The 18,072-nt window shown below is 31.6% G+C and overlaps 3 protein-coding genes across 3 annotated transcripts in view; 2 read left to right on the top strand and 1 right to left on the bottom strand.

Annotated features, from left to right (window-relative positions):
* Nucleotides 1-2,505, bottom strand: part of HELRODRAFT_85149 (hypothetical protein) — a gene marked incomplete at both ends in the record, with an annotated part of 4,612 nt that extends 2,107 nt beyond the window's left edge. The window contains 4 exons of the mRNA XM_009025840.1: nucleotides 606-662; nucleotides 1,099-1,221; nucleotides 1,771-1,840; nucleotides 2,348-2,505. Coding sequence (XP_009024088.1) covers nucleotides 606-662; nucleotides 1,099-1,221; nucleotides 1,771-1,840; nucleotides 2,348-2,505 — 408 coding nt within the window. The remainder of the gene's footprint in view (nucleotides 1-605; nucleotides 663-1,098; nucleotides 1,222-1,770; nucleotides 1,841-2,347) is intronic.
* A 2,564-nt stretch (nucleotides 2,506-5,069) lies between these two features.
* On the top strand, nucleotides 5,070-5,552 carry HELRODRAFT_177802 (hypothetical protein; the record flags this gene model as incomplete). Its single annotated transcript, XM_009025951.1, has 2 exons — nucleotides 5,070-5,081; nucleotides 5,253-5,552. 2 exons carry the CDS (start codon nucleotides 5,070-5,072, stop codon nucleotides 5,550-5,552), a joined length of 312 nt encoding a protein of 103 aa, XP_009024199.1.
* An 8,381-nt stretch (nucleotides 5,553-13,933) lies between these two features.
* Nucleotides 13,934-18,072, top strand: part of HELRODRAFT_177803 (hypothetical protein) — a gene marked incomplete at both ends in the record, with an annotated part of 7,044 nt that continues 2,905 nt past the window's right edge. Inside the window, 11 exons of the mRNA XM_009025952.1 lie at nucleotides 13,934-14,046; nucleotides 14,229-14,292; nucleotides 14,451-14,564; nucleotides 14,950-15,018; nucleotides 15,146-15,230; nucleotides 15,347-15,503; nucleotides 15,810-15,886; nucleotides 16,766-16,984; nucleotides 17,283-17,353; nucleotides 17,788-17,893; nucleotides 18,063-18,064. Of these exons, the coding sequence (XP_009024200.1) occupies nucleotides 13,934-14,046; nucleotides 14,229-14,292; nucleotides 14,451-14,564; nucleotides 14,950-15,018; nucleotides 15,146-15,230; nucleotides 15,347-15,503; nucleotides 15,810-15,886; nucleotides 16,766-16,984; nucleotides 17,283-17,353; nucleotides 17,788-17,893; nucleotides 18,063-18,064 (1,077 nt within the window). The remainder of the gene's footprint in view (nucleotides 14,047-14,228; nucleotides 14,293-14,450; nucleotides 14,565-14,949; nucleotides 15,019-15,145; nucleotides 15,231-15,346; nucleotides 15,504-15,809; nucleotides 15,887-16,765; nucleotides 16,985-17,282; nucleotides 17,354-17,787; nucleotides 17,894-18,062; nucleotides 18,065-18,072) is intronic.

Here is an 18,072-nt window from a genome sequence, read left to right on the forward strand (position 1 = left end):
GCATTTTTTAGAAACTTTTCACTTTTGGAACTTCCATTCAAGCAAGAACTACACGCCACACGCCACTTTTCTATGCTCCACCAGCCAGAATTAAAGTACTCTGCATGAGTTTGAAACATACCGGCCCAGGAATATGGGAGACGATTCCACAAGAAATTAAAGATTGTAACACTTTGCATCTTTTTAAAAATAAACTGAAAAATTTTTTAATTACGAAAAGTTCTGTTTTTCAAGGATAATAATGTATATGTATATATATGTATATAAGTGTGTACATATTTCATTAACATTGATACATTTTCTCCTATTGACAATTTTATTTTATCATTGAGAAGCAATTTTGAGCTGCACGGTGGCCGAGCCCACAAGAATTAATTTTCTTTTTTTGGTCTCCGAATCATTCATGCTTTTGTTTTGTTTGATTGAATAAAAGTGATTTGATTTGATTTGATTTGATTTGATACATACATACATACATACATACATACATACATACATACATACATACATACATACATACATACATATATACATACATACATACATACATACATACATACATACATATTTATATATAATATCAACAGCAATCAGCAATCAACAACCTTTTCATGCCATGTTAGAAGATGCGCTGAGCTGACTTCTGACGGAACTTCAAAACCCTGTTTGTAAATTACAGTGTTGTTCGTGGTGTTTTGTCTGTTGTGTTGTTTGTTGTTGTCTGTGGTGTTGTTTGCTATTCACAGTGTTGTTTGTTGTGTTCCTTGTGTTGTGCTCAACATATGAATAAACAAAACAAATTAAAAAATGAATGAATGATTTAATGAACGAAGCAATATGGGATGATTAAATGAATGAATAATGAATGAATGAATGAGTGAATGAATGAAGGAAAAAACAACAAAATAAATGAAAACAGCCAACCACACACACAAACAAACAACTTTATTAAATAAGATAAAATGAAAATATCTCCAACTTAGAAATTTCAAAAACGATTGATCAAACAATTGAAAGAATGAAAGGTGGAATGAATGAATAGTTGAAGAAATGAATGAATAAATAAATGAATAAATGGATGAATAAAAATAGGCCAACCTTGTATATATACTTCATGAGCAGATCAAAATGTTGTGGCGCATCTAACTGACCTAGGGCCAGGTCAATTTCAGAGGACTTGAATGACAGCATGACTTTCAATGCAAGTTGTAACGTTTTGGCCTAACCAAAAAATATCAGAACATTCAAAATCGTTTATTTATTTGTTATAGTTATTTATTTACCAGAATAATAATTAATTTAATTATTATTGTAATTGAAATTTACAGTATTATTACAATCAAGCATTGATCATAAATTTATTTATATATTTAAAAAAGTATGTGAAATCTGAAATTATTTTGATTAGTTGATTTAAAGCATTTTTAAATTCATCTTTACCAATAACACTTCATTATTACCTATTAGTACTCATCATTATTTGTAATAATTCACAAAAAATTCATGATAATTCATAACCATATCTATAATAATTCATAGTTATATATATTTCATATAAATTCATAACAATGCATAATAACAATGCAATTTATAATAGTTCATAATAAATTCATGATAATTCATAACCATCCATATATAATTATATCTATCATAATTCATGGATAGATATAATTCATATAAATTCATAATAATTCACAACAATGTATAATTTTTCATTATTCATCATAATTAATTAAAAAATTAATTAATTGATTAATTATAACAAATGACCTTGACAGCAGGATTTTTTGAAATCTGTGTCCTGTTTAATATGTACAGAAGTGCATCTATATTCTTACCTCTGAAATGAATTTGTTTAAAATTTTGTATAAAAATTATTGTATTTTTAGAGATTTAATTTGTTAATAATGTTAATATATAATTCATTAACTGACAAGTATCGTCTAATTAAAATGATGTTATTAATTATAATTATACTAATTTTAACCTTCAATCTGCAATTTCAAAGTTATTTATATGTTTATAAGTTTTTTCATTAATTTACTAATTTTAAAAAATAAAAATAATTAATTTTTAATTTAATTAAATTTTAAAGAATCTAATTAATTACTAATCATTGTAATCAATTTTTTTTGTAATAATGTAATTGTAATTGTAATAATGAGATCTTTTTGATTAAAAATACAATAAAAGACTTATTAAGAAGTCTGATTTAATAAAAAAATAATAAAAAAATGGTGAAAATTTGTTTCCTCCATTTTATATAGTACGCCCACATCACTTGGGCCTATATTTGCATGATCAACTTCAACAACAAATTACATACAGCACTCTAAATTAAACTAACTGATTCAACATCGTTTGAATTTCAGTTTCATTCAATCCGGCAAGTAATTCGTCGTTCGCCTGTTTCTGTTCGTCGTCATCTTCTTTAAATTTCTCTTCCGTATACTCGTCGACATCAACTTTTCGAAAAGATGTTTTATTATCGCCTACAGACGCCATTGTTTGTTTTAAAAAGGCCGATTTTTTAGGTTTACTTTTGGCTTTAAACAATTTCTTGGCATAGACAAAATAGGACACTTTAAAACATGGATGTATACAAGGGGTGGCCTATTTACCAGCAGACAACACCTTCTTATGGGTTGAAGCAGGGATATGCAAAGAACCTCAATTTTTTCAACTTTTAATTATTTTCAGTAATGTCTCCCCTTGCTCCAAACCACATAACTAGAATAATAGGACTAATCGATCAATTCGATCTATCGGTCGGGCTGTTTGTCGTGCTTGTATTGTTGGCTTACGAAATTGCATGGATTTTAACAAGAAAGCTAAATGAAATATTTACTTGATTTGATATGCTTAGAACATTGTAGTAATTCTATTTAATTTTAATAATGATTAATAGAATTATGTATTATTAAATTATTTTTGTTAATTTGAATATAAAAATTGCTTTTGGTCCGGTGAAATCCGGTGGCTTACTGAAGCCGAAGGTTGGCTTAGTAGGATTGAACTATAGTCATCCTTTTTTTTTACACTATTCGATCATGTTAAAAATTGGTTTTCTTATGAAATAAACGGCCTAAATAAATCAAAATTGTTATTTGAACAACTATCTTCATTATATTCAATGAATATTTTACATTCTGCTGGTGCTCATAAGAAACTGGCTGCTGAAATCATACGTTGGCTTACAGCAGTGGCTTACAGGGTTTCATAGAACTCTTACGATAGCACTTTTTTGTACATATAATGCTTTAAATAAATCAATATATTCATATCACAATTATTTTTGTCAGTATAAATATAGAAATTGCTTTTGTCAGGTGAAAAACAGTGGATTACTGAAGCCGTAGGTTGGCTTAATCGGATTTTTTCTCATGTATACAATACAATACTATGAGACAAATCAATCAAACAATCAGTCAGTCGGTCAGTCGGTCGGTCGGTTAGTCAGCCAGCCAGCCAGCCAGTCAGTCAGTCAGTCAGTCAGTCAATCAATCAACCAACCAATCAATCAATCAACTAAATTGAATGAACCAAATAAACAAAAATAAAAACAAAAATAAATAAAAAAAATTTGCAAGGCCTGTTCAAACTCGAACAAACAGTTAACCGTACAGATCTACAAACAATTTCGAGATTTTAGTAAAGAAAGAAAAACACAGTAGTTGCTTTTATTTGAATTCATTCAAAAATGAAAAGTGACGGCTAATTAAAATTTTAAAATGTCAATTTTATTTTTAAATTCGTATTTTAAATAAACAAATAAAACAAAATATCGACCGATAAAAATAATTATTATCCATTATTATTATTATCATACACACTCCTTAGAAGTTCTCGAAGGATAATAAACCACGTAACATGAACATTTAGTAAGAACAGTTCACAACATATCATAATGACTAAATCAACATACTAAACAGAAAAAATTTATACATGCATATATACAAAGTAAATCAAGAAATATCCAAAATTATATAACCAATTAAAAAAAAACTAGAAACCAGTCAACATTTAATGAATAAATATATGGACATTATTAAAAAGATTGTTCAAAAAGGTACAATTTAAGGCGACGACAAGAATGAAATGTAGTTTGTTTTGTTGGTGGTGTTGTGAAGCGAAAACAAACACATCACACAAAACTAGTAAGAAGTCGCAAGAATAATAGTCAGTCACCTACCTATAATAAAATTACTTTCAGGGCCCTAGCTTACTTATAAACATTGACTCAACTCACTTAACTACAAATTTGTATTTCTCGTTTTAGATGTTTCAAGTATTTTATTTAACATATTTTAGCGTTTTTATTTTACTTGAAGCTTGTTAACTAATGTTAAGCCCTAGCCTACCTACAACTGTTTGACTCAGTCCCTAACTTACCTATGAATTAAATTAAAGCTCGGTTCACGGTAAAGAAAATATAAAGTTGAAGAGAAACATAGCAACAACGACACCGAATGAATGGATGTTGTGTATGTATGTGTTGTATTGATGTGTGTGTGTATGTAAATGTGCGGGCGCGCACTTTCCAGAAACTTCACTCACTACCGACAAACCTCCATTGCACCGACCATCATCTGACACGCATTGATGGAATGGATTTGACCGGATACTGAAAAATAAATTGAAAAAAAAATTAATTCACTAAAATAAAAAACAAGCAATTAGAAAAAATAGGCAACTTATCTTTTTCAACTTATCTTTCCGCCCGTCATTAATATTCATGACCAACCGAAGCGCTTCATTTTATTGTAATAAATTATTTAACAAATATATTATATTATATTTTAAAATTTTTATTAATAATTTAGATGCCAAATTTTGCCGTTTCCTCTTCTATTCTTCAATTGCATTTATTTATATTTTTCATTAATAAAAATTTTAGAACTGATAGGCTATATTTTAAAGAAAGAAGATGCTGTGAAGTGGGCAAAACAGCATGGTTTGATAGCAGCCACTATGACATGCGCTAACTATTTTTTGTTACCATTTCATACTACTGCCTTGCATGCTGTACAGTTTTCTCGTTTGTCAGATTTTCATTTTTTTCAAAAATAATGAAACAAAAGGTTTGCAGAAAGTGCAACAACGGCAGATGGTTACTTGTGGAGGTGTAGAAACTCCAAGTGCCGCGCAACAAAAACAATTAGGTATGTATTTTGGTGAGATTTTTTTTCATTGTTTATAAAAAATGTAATTTCTTTAAGAATGATGATGCGTATTGTTTTAAATTCAAACAGATGACGTATTTCTTGTCTATGTACGACGTTAGCCAGGCTACGGTTGCGTCGATTTTAGATTTGGACGTCGGGCACACATTACCTGACTGGTTCAATTTACATCGAGATTTATGCATTGATTGGGCTCGTGATAACCCAGCACGAATAGGTGACCCCGGACACATCGGTCAGATAGATGAAAGCTGCATCTCATCTGCAAAAAGATCGAGGAACCGAAATGCATGTCCAGTTAGGTCACGCTGGGTTTTTGGAGTCATCGATGCGCAAACAAAAAGATGCCTTTCTGGTGGAAGTAAATAAACGAGATGCTGCCACGCTGTTGCCATTAATGCAGCGACATGTTCTGCCCTGTTGGTTTCATAAAGTTTAATATTTTTAAATTCATTTTTGTTGGTTATGAAATATAATTCGATTTTAATAATTTTAGGTACAACAGTTTGGACGGATTAATGCGTTCCGGGCCGTAAACGGAGTGCATACAAATGGAGTGGAGAATTTGTGGCGATGCGCCAAACAAAAATTTAAGAGAATGAATGGTACGCGCGATGCTCACGTACAATCGTAGCCTTCTGTTTTCTTTTTTATATGAAAATATAATGTGCAAATAAAATTAGAAATAGTTCTCATGTTTATAACATATTTTAAAAATAATAAATAATGATATTAGAATTTTATTAAAAATTACAATTATAAAAAAATGAAACGATTCGGTTAAAAAAAATCACAAATTGAAAAAAAGCGATTCGGTTGGTCATGAATATTAATTAAGGGCGGAGCCAAATTTAAAGTTTTCAATAATATTCTATGTAAACAACGGGAAGCATGGTTTCATACTTGTTTACCGCAATATCTATCCTAAAACAGCATCTAGTGCCTTTTAAAACATTTTGAAATTTTAAATAAAAGCAATATTCCGAAATTAGTAAATATACGATCGTAACTTTTGACTTGGGCGATAAAAAATCACCCTCCAATTTCCCTCCGGAAGTAAGCTCCTTGTTCCACCGTCAAAAATGAGCGAAGGCCGTTCTATTTATTCTAATTATATGGGAGGCCTATTCACCAATATGCAACACTTTCTTATGGTTTGAAGCAGGGATATGCAAAGAACCTCAATTTTTTAAACTTTTAAATATTATCGGTAATGTCGATTTTATTTTTTTTAAATTTATACTAAATAAAAGTAATTAATTGCCACACTAAATAATAATTTAAAAAATTCAAATTTACAACCTTTTCAAACAAAAAATTCAATTTGATTTCATCGCGATATCGATGATGATGATTGTGACCTGACTGATTAACAAGCATCAAAAAAAAAATTTAAAAATAGGATGGAAAGTTTGTTATATTGGGATGTTCGTATATAAAACGAGCAAAATTTTAATATAAAAGCACTTATAAATCTACGCATATTGGCTCAGCTTGGCTTGGCTTGACTGGGCTTGGAATCGGATGTTAAGCAAGGTGTGGTCTCAAACTATTTTGAATTCTCCCAGAGAAATTTGAACATATATCGCACTGATTGCTGTTGCTTATATTATGAATTTATATTATATATATATATATAAAGTGACTAGAATCCATGTATACAAATAATTAATAAGATTATATGTTTATATAAAAAGTAATATAGCAGATTCAAGCAGCGGATTTTTATTATATATATATATATATATAAAGTGACTGGAATCCATGTATACAAATAATTAAATTATATTATATTAGATTATATGTTTATATGAAAAGCAATATAGCAGATTCGACCAGCCAACCAGAAAGTTTCGAAGGCGTTCGTTCGATGACTTCAATTTAGTACGGTTAGCATTGTGGTTAAGACTGTATAATAGTGCAGTATATACATTAAACAAGTTTTTTACTGATGCGAATGATTGAAATGATGAGAATGTATGGTTGAAACGAGTATAAATAGGGGAGCTGAGACAACATGAAAATCAGATCAGCATTCTGCCTCGCTTGAAGCAGTCTGTCTGATCTCATTTATTTTATTTTTAAAATTTTTTTATTTATTTTATTATACAGAGTTATATAGAGTTATATAGAGTTTGCATGTTTGTAGGTGGTTTGAATGTTTGTAGGTGGTATTTTTTTAATTTTAGGTGGGTTCTTTAACGGTTGCTCATACACACATACATACATACATCATGTTTGTTTGTGTGGTAGTATTTTATTTTCTGTTTTACTCTTTTTTCTCTTTCTTCATGAGTCTTGAGTTAAGTTAATGAAACATAGGTAGGTGAGATTAAAAATTAATTTATTATATAGGTAGGCTAGGGCATAAGGTAATTTAGTTACATAGGTAGGTTAGGGACTTCTATTCTTTTACTCTACTAGGTTGTATATTTTTTGTTTTGTGTTTTTTTTTGTTTTGTTTCACACTATACATATAACAGGTACGCGGTGGTTCCTGGTTTTTGTGGGATTTTTATTGATTGAATGTGGTAGTATGCATGGTTATATAGAGTTATATAGAGTTATATAGAGTTATGTTATATAGAGTTATGTTATATAGAGTTATGTTATATAGAGTTATGTTATATAGAGTTATGTTATATAGAGTTATGTTATATAGAGTTATGTTATATAGAGTTATATAGAGTTATATAGAGTTATATAGAGTTATATAGAGTTATATAGAGTTATATAGAGTTATATAGAGTTATATAGAGTTATATAGAGTTATATAGAGTTATATAGAGTTATATAGAGTTATATAGAGTTATATAGAGTTATATAGAGTTATATAGAGTTATATAGAGTTATATAGAGTTATATAGAGTTATATAGAGTTATATAGAGTTATATAGAGTTATATAGAGTTATATAGAGTTATATAGGGCGTAAATCCTATATAGATGCCTTTCTTTGAGGTTCTTTTCTTTGCCGACCGGTCGGCTTCTTTGCGTTTCTCTATTTTCATTTAAATTAATTAAATAAATAAGATTTGTCCGTTCATTTAGGTTCTTTCAGGTTCATTCATTCAGGTTGAAGCTTCCGGAGGAGTTCATCGTGGAAGATCAGAATAGTTGTGATGTCACGCTACGTTCGTTCATTCAGTGTCAAAGAATGCACGCCTGGCTGGGGTTTGTTTTACGGTTTCTTTGCGGTTTCTCTTTTTGCCAATTGGCTGGCTTTTCCGGCTGGCGGGTTTTACCGCGGCTCGTTTCTCTATTTTCATTTAAATTAATTAAATAAATAAATAAGATTTTTTTATTTCATTCATTTCATTCAGGCTAAAGCTTCCAGAGGAGTTCATCATGGAAGATGTCAGGCTACGTTCATTCATTCAGAGGCAAAGAATGCACGCCTGGCTGGGATACGTTTTATTCTTTTTTCTCTGTAATTTAACAATAAGTAAGAATGCTCACACGCGCACACACACACACAATTACATTAAGTAGCTATATAGGTAGGTTAGATAGACATAATTTTAATTGTAGGTAGGATAGATAAGAAGCATCCAACACTAATGTAGTTGAATATTTAGGCGCGTAAGTTTATCGCTTCTATTTTATCTTGCATCAACATTACACGCATCAGCGTATTACACACACACACACACACACACAAATACATACATAAACACATATGTTAGTATTTGAGCGTAATTTTACTTTCATTACACATTCTAATTTATTATTACTAAGGTTGAGAGTAATTTAATTTTATAGGTAATTAAGGGCGATAATGTAATTCTAGGAACAATCTTGTAATGTAAATTAAAACGCTGTAAGTGTATCGATAGGTAGGCTAATATAAGTTTTACATTATTATTATTATGTTGGAGCCCAAGGCATTACGTAGGTGGTGGGGTGGGCGCCGATTGGCTAAATGAATTGGGCTCTTGAGTTTTGTAATTTTAGGTAAGCTAGGACCGTAATGTAATGAATAGGTAGGTTAAGGCTACATTGTAACACATACTCATTAATAGATTTAGGGTTTAAGTTTTATATTATTATTACTAAGTTGGAGCCCAAGGCATTACGTAGGTGGTGGGGTGGGTGCCGATTGGCTAAATGAATTGGGCTCTTGAGTTTTGTAATTTTAGGTAAGCTAGGGCTTAATTGTAATGAACAGGTAAGTCGAGGGTACGATAGCCGATTGACTCTGAATTTCAAAGTTCTTGTCAGAGGTAAGCCTTGGTGGCCAGTGGTGAACCGGCAATGGTTTACTATCCGGACGGCAATGGTTTACTATCTGCACGGTAATGATTTACTATGCGGCATGGCCATAGTCTACTACCCGCACGGCTTCCGGACGGCAAATGGTTTACTATCCGCACAGCAATAGTCTACTATCCGCACGGCAATGGTTTACTATCCGGTGCCCTGGCTGTCGGTGAACCTCTGTGCAAGGAGGGAGAATGAAGGGGGACTTTCGACTATCGTACCATTAACAATTTAATATAGATTAGTTAAGGTAATTAAATAGGTAGATAGGATTATTTTTATTACGCAATTTTAGATGCAAGCACCGCTAAGCTTTCTGATGAGAATTTTCTCTTAATCTTTCTCCATTCCACGGGCTGTGTTTCAACAACAATCTCGAGGAGGACTGGCACCAGTTTTGGAGGACAACGTAGGAACCGGAAGGCATTCATCATTCTGCCTTTGTGGATTGGACGACGGTAAGTTTTTTTTACATTTTACTCTCTTAATTATTTTCAGATATTATTTATTTGCAGTTATTTTCATTGTATAATTTTTGGGTTCTAAAATTCTAACATTCATTAACTACTACGTTAATAAAAAAAAATTTGTCTACAGAATTATGAGAGGTGGGCAGTGGTGGGAGTCAGCACGTTTCAGATGGTGGTCTCATGATGATTTACGTATGATGATGTTGGTGTAGGAAGAATCAGCGCGTTGGCTGTTCGACTGACACTTGTGTGCCGACCAGATTGTGGTGGTCGGTGCAATTGATTACAGTAACGACGATTTTTGAAGTAAGGTTAATTTCGTTTTTTTATTTTTCTCATTCATCCATTTTCTCAATCTTTCAAATTATTCATCCATTAATTGATTCCTTACATTCATTCATTCGTTGATTGATTGATTAATTCATGTATTCATTCACTTAATCATTCAATCAATCATTTATTCGTTTGTTCCTTTGTTCGAACATTCATTTACTATTGCATTAATAAACAAAATTTGTCTACAGAATGATGAGAGGTGGGCAGTGGTGGGCGTCAGCACCTTTCAGATAGTGGTCTCATGATGATTTACATATGATGATGGTGGTGTAGGAAGAATCAGCTCGTTGGCTGTTCGACTGACACTCAGAAGTTCGTATGAAATCTTGTGTGCCGACCAGATGGTGGTCGTCGGTGCAGTGAATTACAGTGACGACAATTTTTGAAGTAAGGTTAATTTCGTTTTTTTATTTTTTTCAATCATTTATTCGTTTATTTTATCACTCAATCTTTCAAATTATTCTTCCATTAAAAGACGTTAATTTATTCTATTCATTCATTGAATCATTGATTGATTAATTAATTCATTTATTCTTTTAACCAATTATTCAATCTTTCAGTTAATCATTTTATCGTTCGTTCCTTTGTTCCTTGATTTACTAATACGCTAATAAAAAAAACTTGTCTACAGAATGGTGAGAGGTGGGCTGTGGTGGGCGTCAGCACGTTTCAGATGGTGGTTTCATGATAATCGTTCCGATGACAAATCGAAGAAAACAACAACAACGTCCGTAGTGAAGAAGTTTCTTGAGAGTACACGCGCGCACATTTACACACACACACACACACAAACACATCAATACAACACACACTTACACAACATCCATTTTTTGGTGTTGTCGTTGTTATGTTTCTCTTCAACTTGCTATATTCTTTACCGGACTTTAATTTAATTCGTAGGTAAGTTAGGGATTGAGATGAGTTGGACAATCGTAGGTAGGCTGGGACTTAACTTTAGTTAAAAAGTTTCTAACAAAAGAAAATTAAAAAAATTAAATTATACAAAAAAGGCAAATTAAAAAGGTTAAAATTTGTAAAATACAATACCCGAAATATGTAAAATTTCTAAAACTAAAAAATATAAAATTGTAGGTAAGTGAGATGAGTTAATCCTTATAGGTAAGCTAGGGCCCTGAGAGTAGCTTAATTGTAGGTAGGTGACTGACTACTATTCTTACGACTTTACTATTTTTTGTTATGTGTTTGTTTTTGCTTCACAACACAACACCAACAAAACATACTACATTTTTTTTCGTCGTCGCCTTAAATTTTACTTTTTTGAACAATTTTTTAATATTGTTTATTTATTTATTTATGAAATGTTGACTGGTTTCTAGTTTTTCAAATTTGGTTAAATAATTTTTGGATATTTCTTGATTTACTTTGTATATATGCATGTATAAATAATTTCTGTTTGGTATGTTGATTTAGCCATTATGTTATGCTGTGAACTGTTTTTACTAAATGCTATTGTTACGTGAATCATTCTCAGAGAAATACTAAGTGTGTATAATAATAATAGATAATAATTATTTTTTATCGGTCGATATTTTGTTATATTTGTTTATTTAAAATACGAATTTTAAAAAAATTGACGTTTTTAAAATTTTAATTAACCGTCATTTTTCATTTTTGAATGAATTAAAATAAAAGCACCATTGTGTTTGTCTTTCTTTACTAAAATCCCGAAATTGTTTGTAGATATGTACGGTTAAGTGTTTGTTCGAGTTTGAACAAGCCTTGAAAATATTTTATATTTTATTTATTTATTTTTTTTTTCGTTTATTTGGTTCATTCAATTTGGTTGATTGATTGGTCGATTGATTATTTGATTGAAGGAATGGTTGGTTGGTTGATTGATTGATTGCCTGACTAACTGACTGACTGACTGATCGATCGATCGATTGATATCTACAAACAATAATTGTATTTATGATAGTCTAAACCCAAAATATATAAATATATATATATATATATATATATAGAGAGAGAGAGAGAGAGAGAATAGAATTATATTTAATAGTAAGTTTAGGCAAGATAATGTTTTAAACATTTAGTTTAATTGGATAGACGTTATCCATGTTAAATTTCTTGTCACGTAGATCGTTCAATTAATTGATATAATATTGAAAGACATTAAAAGAAGAGAAATAAACCAAGCAACGTTATCGACTTGTTTATTATCCACCGGATCAACAGAAAAGGAAAAGTGAAGTTACATACAAAGCAAAGAACATTGGGTCCAAAGAAAAATAAATGTATATAATGTTTTAATATAAAACAAAACTCAACAATCCATATATATAGAGTATTTATATTCTATTATGTTATATTTTATTATATATATATATATAAAGTTATCAAACTGTTGCGCTTCTCTTTATCAAGTTTTCCAGCTTTCTTATCGATTTCTTATGTTCGTAATACAAATCATGTATCGAATTTCCAAGAGTCATTTTTTTTAATTAATTTATTTGCTGACTCTTTAGTGTAAAATATAACATACTTACTTATGTGTGTGTGTGTGTGTGTGTGTGTGTGTGTGTGTGTGTGTGTGTGTGTGTGTGTGTGTGTGTGTGTGTAATATACTTATATATGTAACATAGAGAAGTCTTTGCATAGAGTGCTGTGCAGATTAAAATGCTTTAAAAGTGAACGCTGCGTCTTGGAGTCCTTCCATCACGCGATCATTGATCATGATCAATTTATATATTATATATATCCATGTCATTGATCTAATTTGATCGGTCTATTCTATGATAATTATATGATATATAATATATAATATATAGTATCCATGCTTGTAAATGAATGTGCCTATTTGTTTGAATTTTGCTTGAATTTCAGTTTCATTCAGTTTATTTGTTGGTAGTAAGTTTGAAAAAATTCTGCAATGGCAACTTCGTCAGCTTTATTCGGAAACCTGAAAGTTTACTATTTCAGTGCGTGAAAATAATTCGTGGTTAAAGGATTTTTTAACAGGTGTACGTGATTTGTTCTGGTTTATAGGAATTACAATGACAAAACAACTAGCCTAACGATTGCCTTCGATTCGTTTTAATATTACTTCTTAATATTACTTATTTCTTAACCGTATCTTAACTGGTTGATAAAAACATTTTTAGTATTATTCAATGTTTTCTCCAATAAAAAACAAAAAGTACGCAACGCACTCGACATACTGCATCCCACATACTGCATGATTGGAACTTTTCTGTATTCGAAACCATAGCAGCCCAGCATGAACGTTGTAAGGTTTCTTAATCGTTGCACCACCGAGCTAATGAATAAATGAATTAAATAATAATTTTAAATTATCTGAATTCAAATCTGAATGTGTTAATACGTCATTCTAGGAAGATGACGCAACGAACTACAGCATAGCATAGATCCTAAAAGCCGTTTTGCCCATTAGTTCGATTCATTGTAAGTTGTTGTAAGCAGTACCTCAATATCGCCCTATAACACGTGCATTTCTTGGTTTGCTACGTCAAATTAAATTTAAATTAATTAAATTAAGCATGAGTAGATTTGTTAGGAAGTAATTGAAGGAATTAATTTGTAGGAATAATATTGTATAAAAAATTTTATATTGCAAAGTTTCATTATTTCAGTCATTCACTGATTTGGATTGTTTTGTTTAAACTTTAAAAGTTTAAACTTTAAAAACTAAAAATTAGGAAAAATGTCGGCTCCGGCCGTTTATAAACTTCATCATGTCGAATTCTTTGATTTTACTCCGAAACCAATCAATTGTATGGCTTTTGATTGTAAGACAAAAAGATTGGCCGTTTCCAGGTTGGGTGCTGGGGTTGTCCTTTTTATTTTTCAAATTTAAATAAAATAATTAATTTTTATTATAAATAATAAACTTTAATTCAATTGAAAATTATTTATAATGAAAAATTTTTGTTCTCAAAAGACAAAATTTTGAATCATGAGTTTGAAAAAAAATATTTGCTGAATAAAAATTTAAAAAGGTTTGATGCGAAATCTTCATACATTGAAATATGGAATTCTAATGAAAACTGGCTTCTAGAGCGGGTAAATAAACCATTTCAAGTATCTCTTATTGTCATTTAAATTCTAAATTAAATTATATATACTTGATTATTTATTAATTAATTAAATACTGAATTAATGATTAATCAACAACTCATTCATATTAATTATTAATAATTATAATATTCACATATGATTAGATTCTGCCTTCGACATCACTGATCGAGTGCATGGTCTGGTACAAGAACAGACTGCTCATTGGGGGGTTGAATGGGTCGCTGGTGCACGTCGACCTCAAGACTTCATCAATGAAGGTCACTTTCTGTCATTTTTGCTTGTCATCTTGTTAATTGCTTTGTTGTCTTTGTTTAGCTGACAAGTTGTTAATGATACGAAGGAATAAGAATTTTCTTGTTATAAATGCCATTGTTTAATGATGCTGACCTGATTCAGTTCAGTATTGGCGACACTTTGGTTGTTTACTTGTCATAATTATTGAAATTAGTCATCTTTATCATCGTAGTAAGGTGGTGTGATTGTATCTATTGTGGACAATGTGTGAAATATAATACATGGATTCATGTGCTGTATGTGTGTGTGTGCGTGTGTGTGTGTGTGTTGATGATTGAACAGAAGATTAATGTAGAAAAATATAATCATTATTACTGCCTCGTCATCAATGAATGTTCAATCCTTCAGGAGCCACAATCATCCAACCATGGAGCGATATGGTGCATGGCCGTCAATCCCAACGAGAAACTTATTGCAGTATGTCTATTGCTGATGTTGTTGCTGTCATCATTATCATTACCTTCACATCATCATCATTATCTCCACATTATTATGATGATGATCAAAACCGTTACATCATCATCATCATCACTACCAATGCCAGGCAGGAACAGAGGGTGGATGTGTCGTGTTGTTTGAGGCCATCGAAGATGATGTCGTCTACAAAAAGGCTATCGTCAGACAAGAAGGTCAGGTGATGATGATGACGGTGATGATTGTGATGTTTATGGTGGTTGTGACTCATCATAACCATCATCATCGTCGTGATCATCATCTTCATCATCGTCATTACAATTACATTCAGGTCGCATCCTTTCGATATGCTGGCACCTGGAGTTGAACGTCCTGCTGACAGGAAGTAGTGATGTGCGTGTCTACAATGCGGAGACGGGCTCGTTGCTACAGCGCATCTCCGTGGCCAGTTCGAGTAATATTCTCGTCTGGGCACTCGCTGTTACCAAGTTTGTTTTTGTGTCGTTGTTATGCTTCTGTCTTTAGTAGTTTTTTGTTTGTATTGTTTATGTTTTGTTTATTTTTTTTGTCCGCATGCTGTGTTGTCGGCGTTATATTATTATTATTATTCTTTTTTTTTTTTCATTGTTTGTTGTTTTTGTTGTTTAGAAAGCATTTGAATTAAATACAGCACTTTTTTTATAATTCATCATCGTTGTTAAATCGGTTAATTAATTGATTAATTAATTGGTTAATTGATTGGTTAATTAATTGGCTAATTAATTGGTTAATTAATGAACAAACAAACAACACAGGGAATTTACGATAATAAGTGGTGACTCGTCTGGTCAGACTGCATTCTGGTATGGCGTGCCTGGTAAACTCTCGCATAGTAAGGTTAGTCAGCTTTGTTATTTCTTTTTAGTTGATCAGTTGATTGACTATTCAATTAATTAATTGACTGATTGATTAAATGATTTATTGATTGGTTCTGTAATTGAATGACTGATTAGTTGATTTTATAATTGAATGATTGCGATTGTTTGATTGGCTAATTATTCGGTAGATTTATTGATTAGTTGATTAATAAATTAAATAACTTGTTGTGTAACTGATTGATTGATTGATTGACTAATTATTTGATTGACTTATTGATTAATTGATTGATTAAATGATTGATTGATTTATTGATAAAATTATTGATTGATTAAATTATTGATTGATTAATTGATTGATTGATTGATTAAATTATTGATTGATTGATTAAATTATTGATTGATTGATTGATTAAATTATTGATTGATTGATTGATTGATTAAATTATTGATTGATTGATTGATTGATTGATTGTTTCATCGCCGACTTCAATCAGAGGTTCAGGAGCCATGAAGCCAACATTCATTCCATTGTCATCAATGCCCCTGGAGATCTTCTGTCTGTTGCTGGTATGAAGTTGTGTGAGTGAATGAGCGAGTGAGTGAGTGAATGAGCGAGTGAGTGAATGAGCGAGTGAGTGAGTGAATGAGCGAGTGAGTGAGTGAATGAGCGAGTGAGTGAGTGAATGAGCGAGTGAGTGAGTGAATGAGTGAGTGAATGAGCGAGTGAGTGAGTAAGAGAGTGAGAGTAACTGTTCATTTATTTCCTACCTACGGTTTACAGCTTCATCATTTTCATCTCCACCACCACCACCATTTGCATCATCATCATTGTTATTATCACACACACACACGTACACACACACACACACCTGCACACACGCACGCGCAAACAGGTGTTGGTGGAATAACTATGTTTAAACTCAGCTCTCCAAAGCCATCATCATCTACAACTACATCGTCAACATCATCATCAACAACAACGACATCATCATCAACATCATCATCAACGACATCATCATCATCACCATCGTGGGTAATGGCGGGAAAGGTCTACCATAGTAATGATGTCAGGTCACTTCAATTTGTCCGCAACTATACACTCGTTTCAGCTGGTCAGTTCGTGCTGGTTATGATGATGATGATAATGTTCCTGATGATGATGATGATGATAATGTTCTTGATGATGTTGATGATAATGTTCCTGATGATGATGACGATGATGATGATAATGTTCCTGATGATGATGATAATATTTGTGATGATGATGATGTTATCCCAAGTTCATCATCAGCACTTTATAGGCATTATAATTTTTATCTTCACCTTAATCATCATCGTCATCATCGTCATTCTCACTTCTGTAAACACTATTATTCTTATTATTATTATCATCATCATCATGACCACCAGGGCTTGATTGTCAGCTGATTGTCAGAGATAACTTGGAGAAGAAGATTACCAAGATACCCTGCACTCAACAGGTGATGATGATGATGATGTTGAATGCGATGATGACGATGATGTTGATTGTATGTGATGATGATGATGGTTGTTGATGATGATGTTGAATGTGATGATAATGATGATGATTGGTTTTGATGATGATGATGATTGGTTATGATGATGATGATGATGATGATTGTTGATTGGTGATGATGATGATTGTTGATGAAACGTGATATGGGTGACTGCTATGACGATGATGACTACTAAAGTTCTGATGATGAAGATGACGAATTTTGTTTCAATGATGATGATCGCACTCATACGTACGTACATACACATTCAAACACACACACACATACATACACACACACACACACACACATACACACACATACATACATACGAACACGTATATTCACATACAAACACACATACAAACACACACACACATACATACACACACACACAGCGCAAATTAGTGCACAGTTGTCGAAGTTCAAACAGCCTGCTGTTTCAGTACGACATGAAAGTTGATCTGTGGAGACTTGGCTCCGTTGATCCGCAAGACCTTCGAGGTGGTCTCCAAATTTTTCATCATATTTTTTCTGTTGGGCAACAATTGTTCAGTAGTTGGAGTGTCTGGTTTAACCTTAATCTGGATGGGGATGCGTTATTTTCTATCCATCTTCTATTATTTATCTTCTATCATTTTCTATTATTTATGAATTTCACACATATACTCAGTCGTATGTTG

The sequence above is a fragment of the Helobdella robusta genome, assembly GCF_000326865.2.
Source record: "Helobdella robusta unplaced genomic scaffold HELROscaffold_44, whole genome shotgun sequence".
Taxonomy (NCBI): domain Eukaryota; kingdom Metazoa; phylum Annelida; class Clitellata; order Rhynchobdellida; family Glossiphoniidae; genus Helobdella; species Helobdella robusta.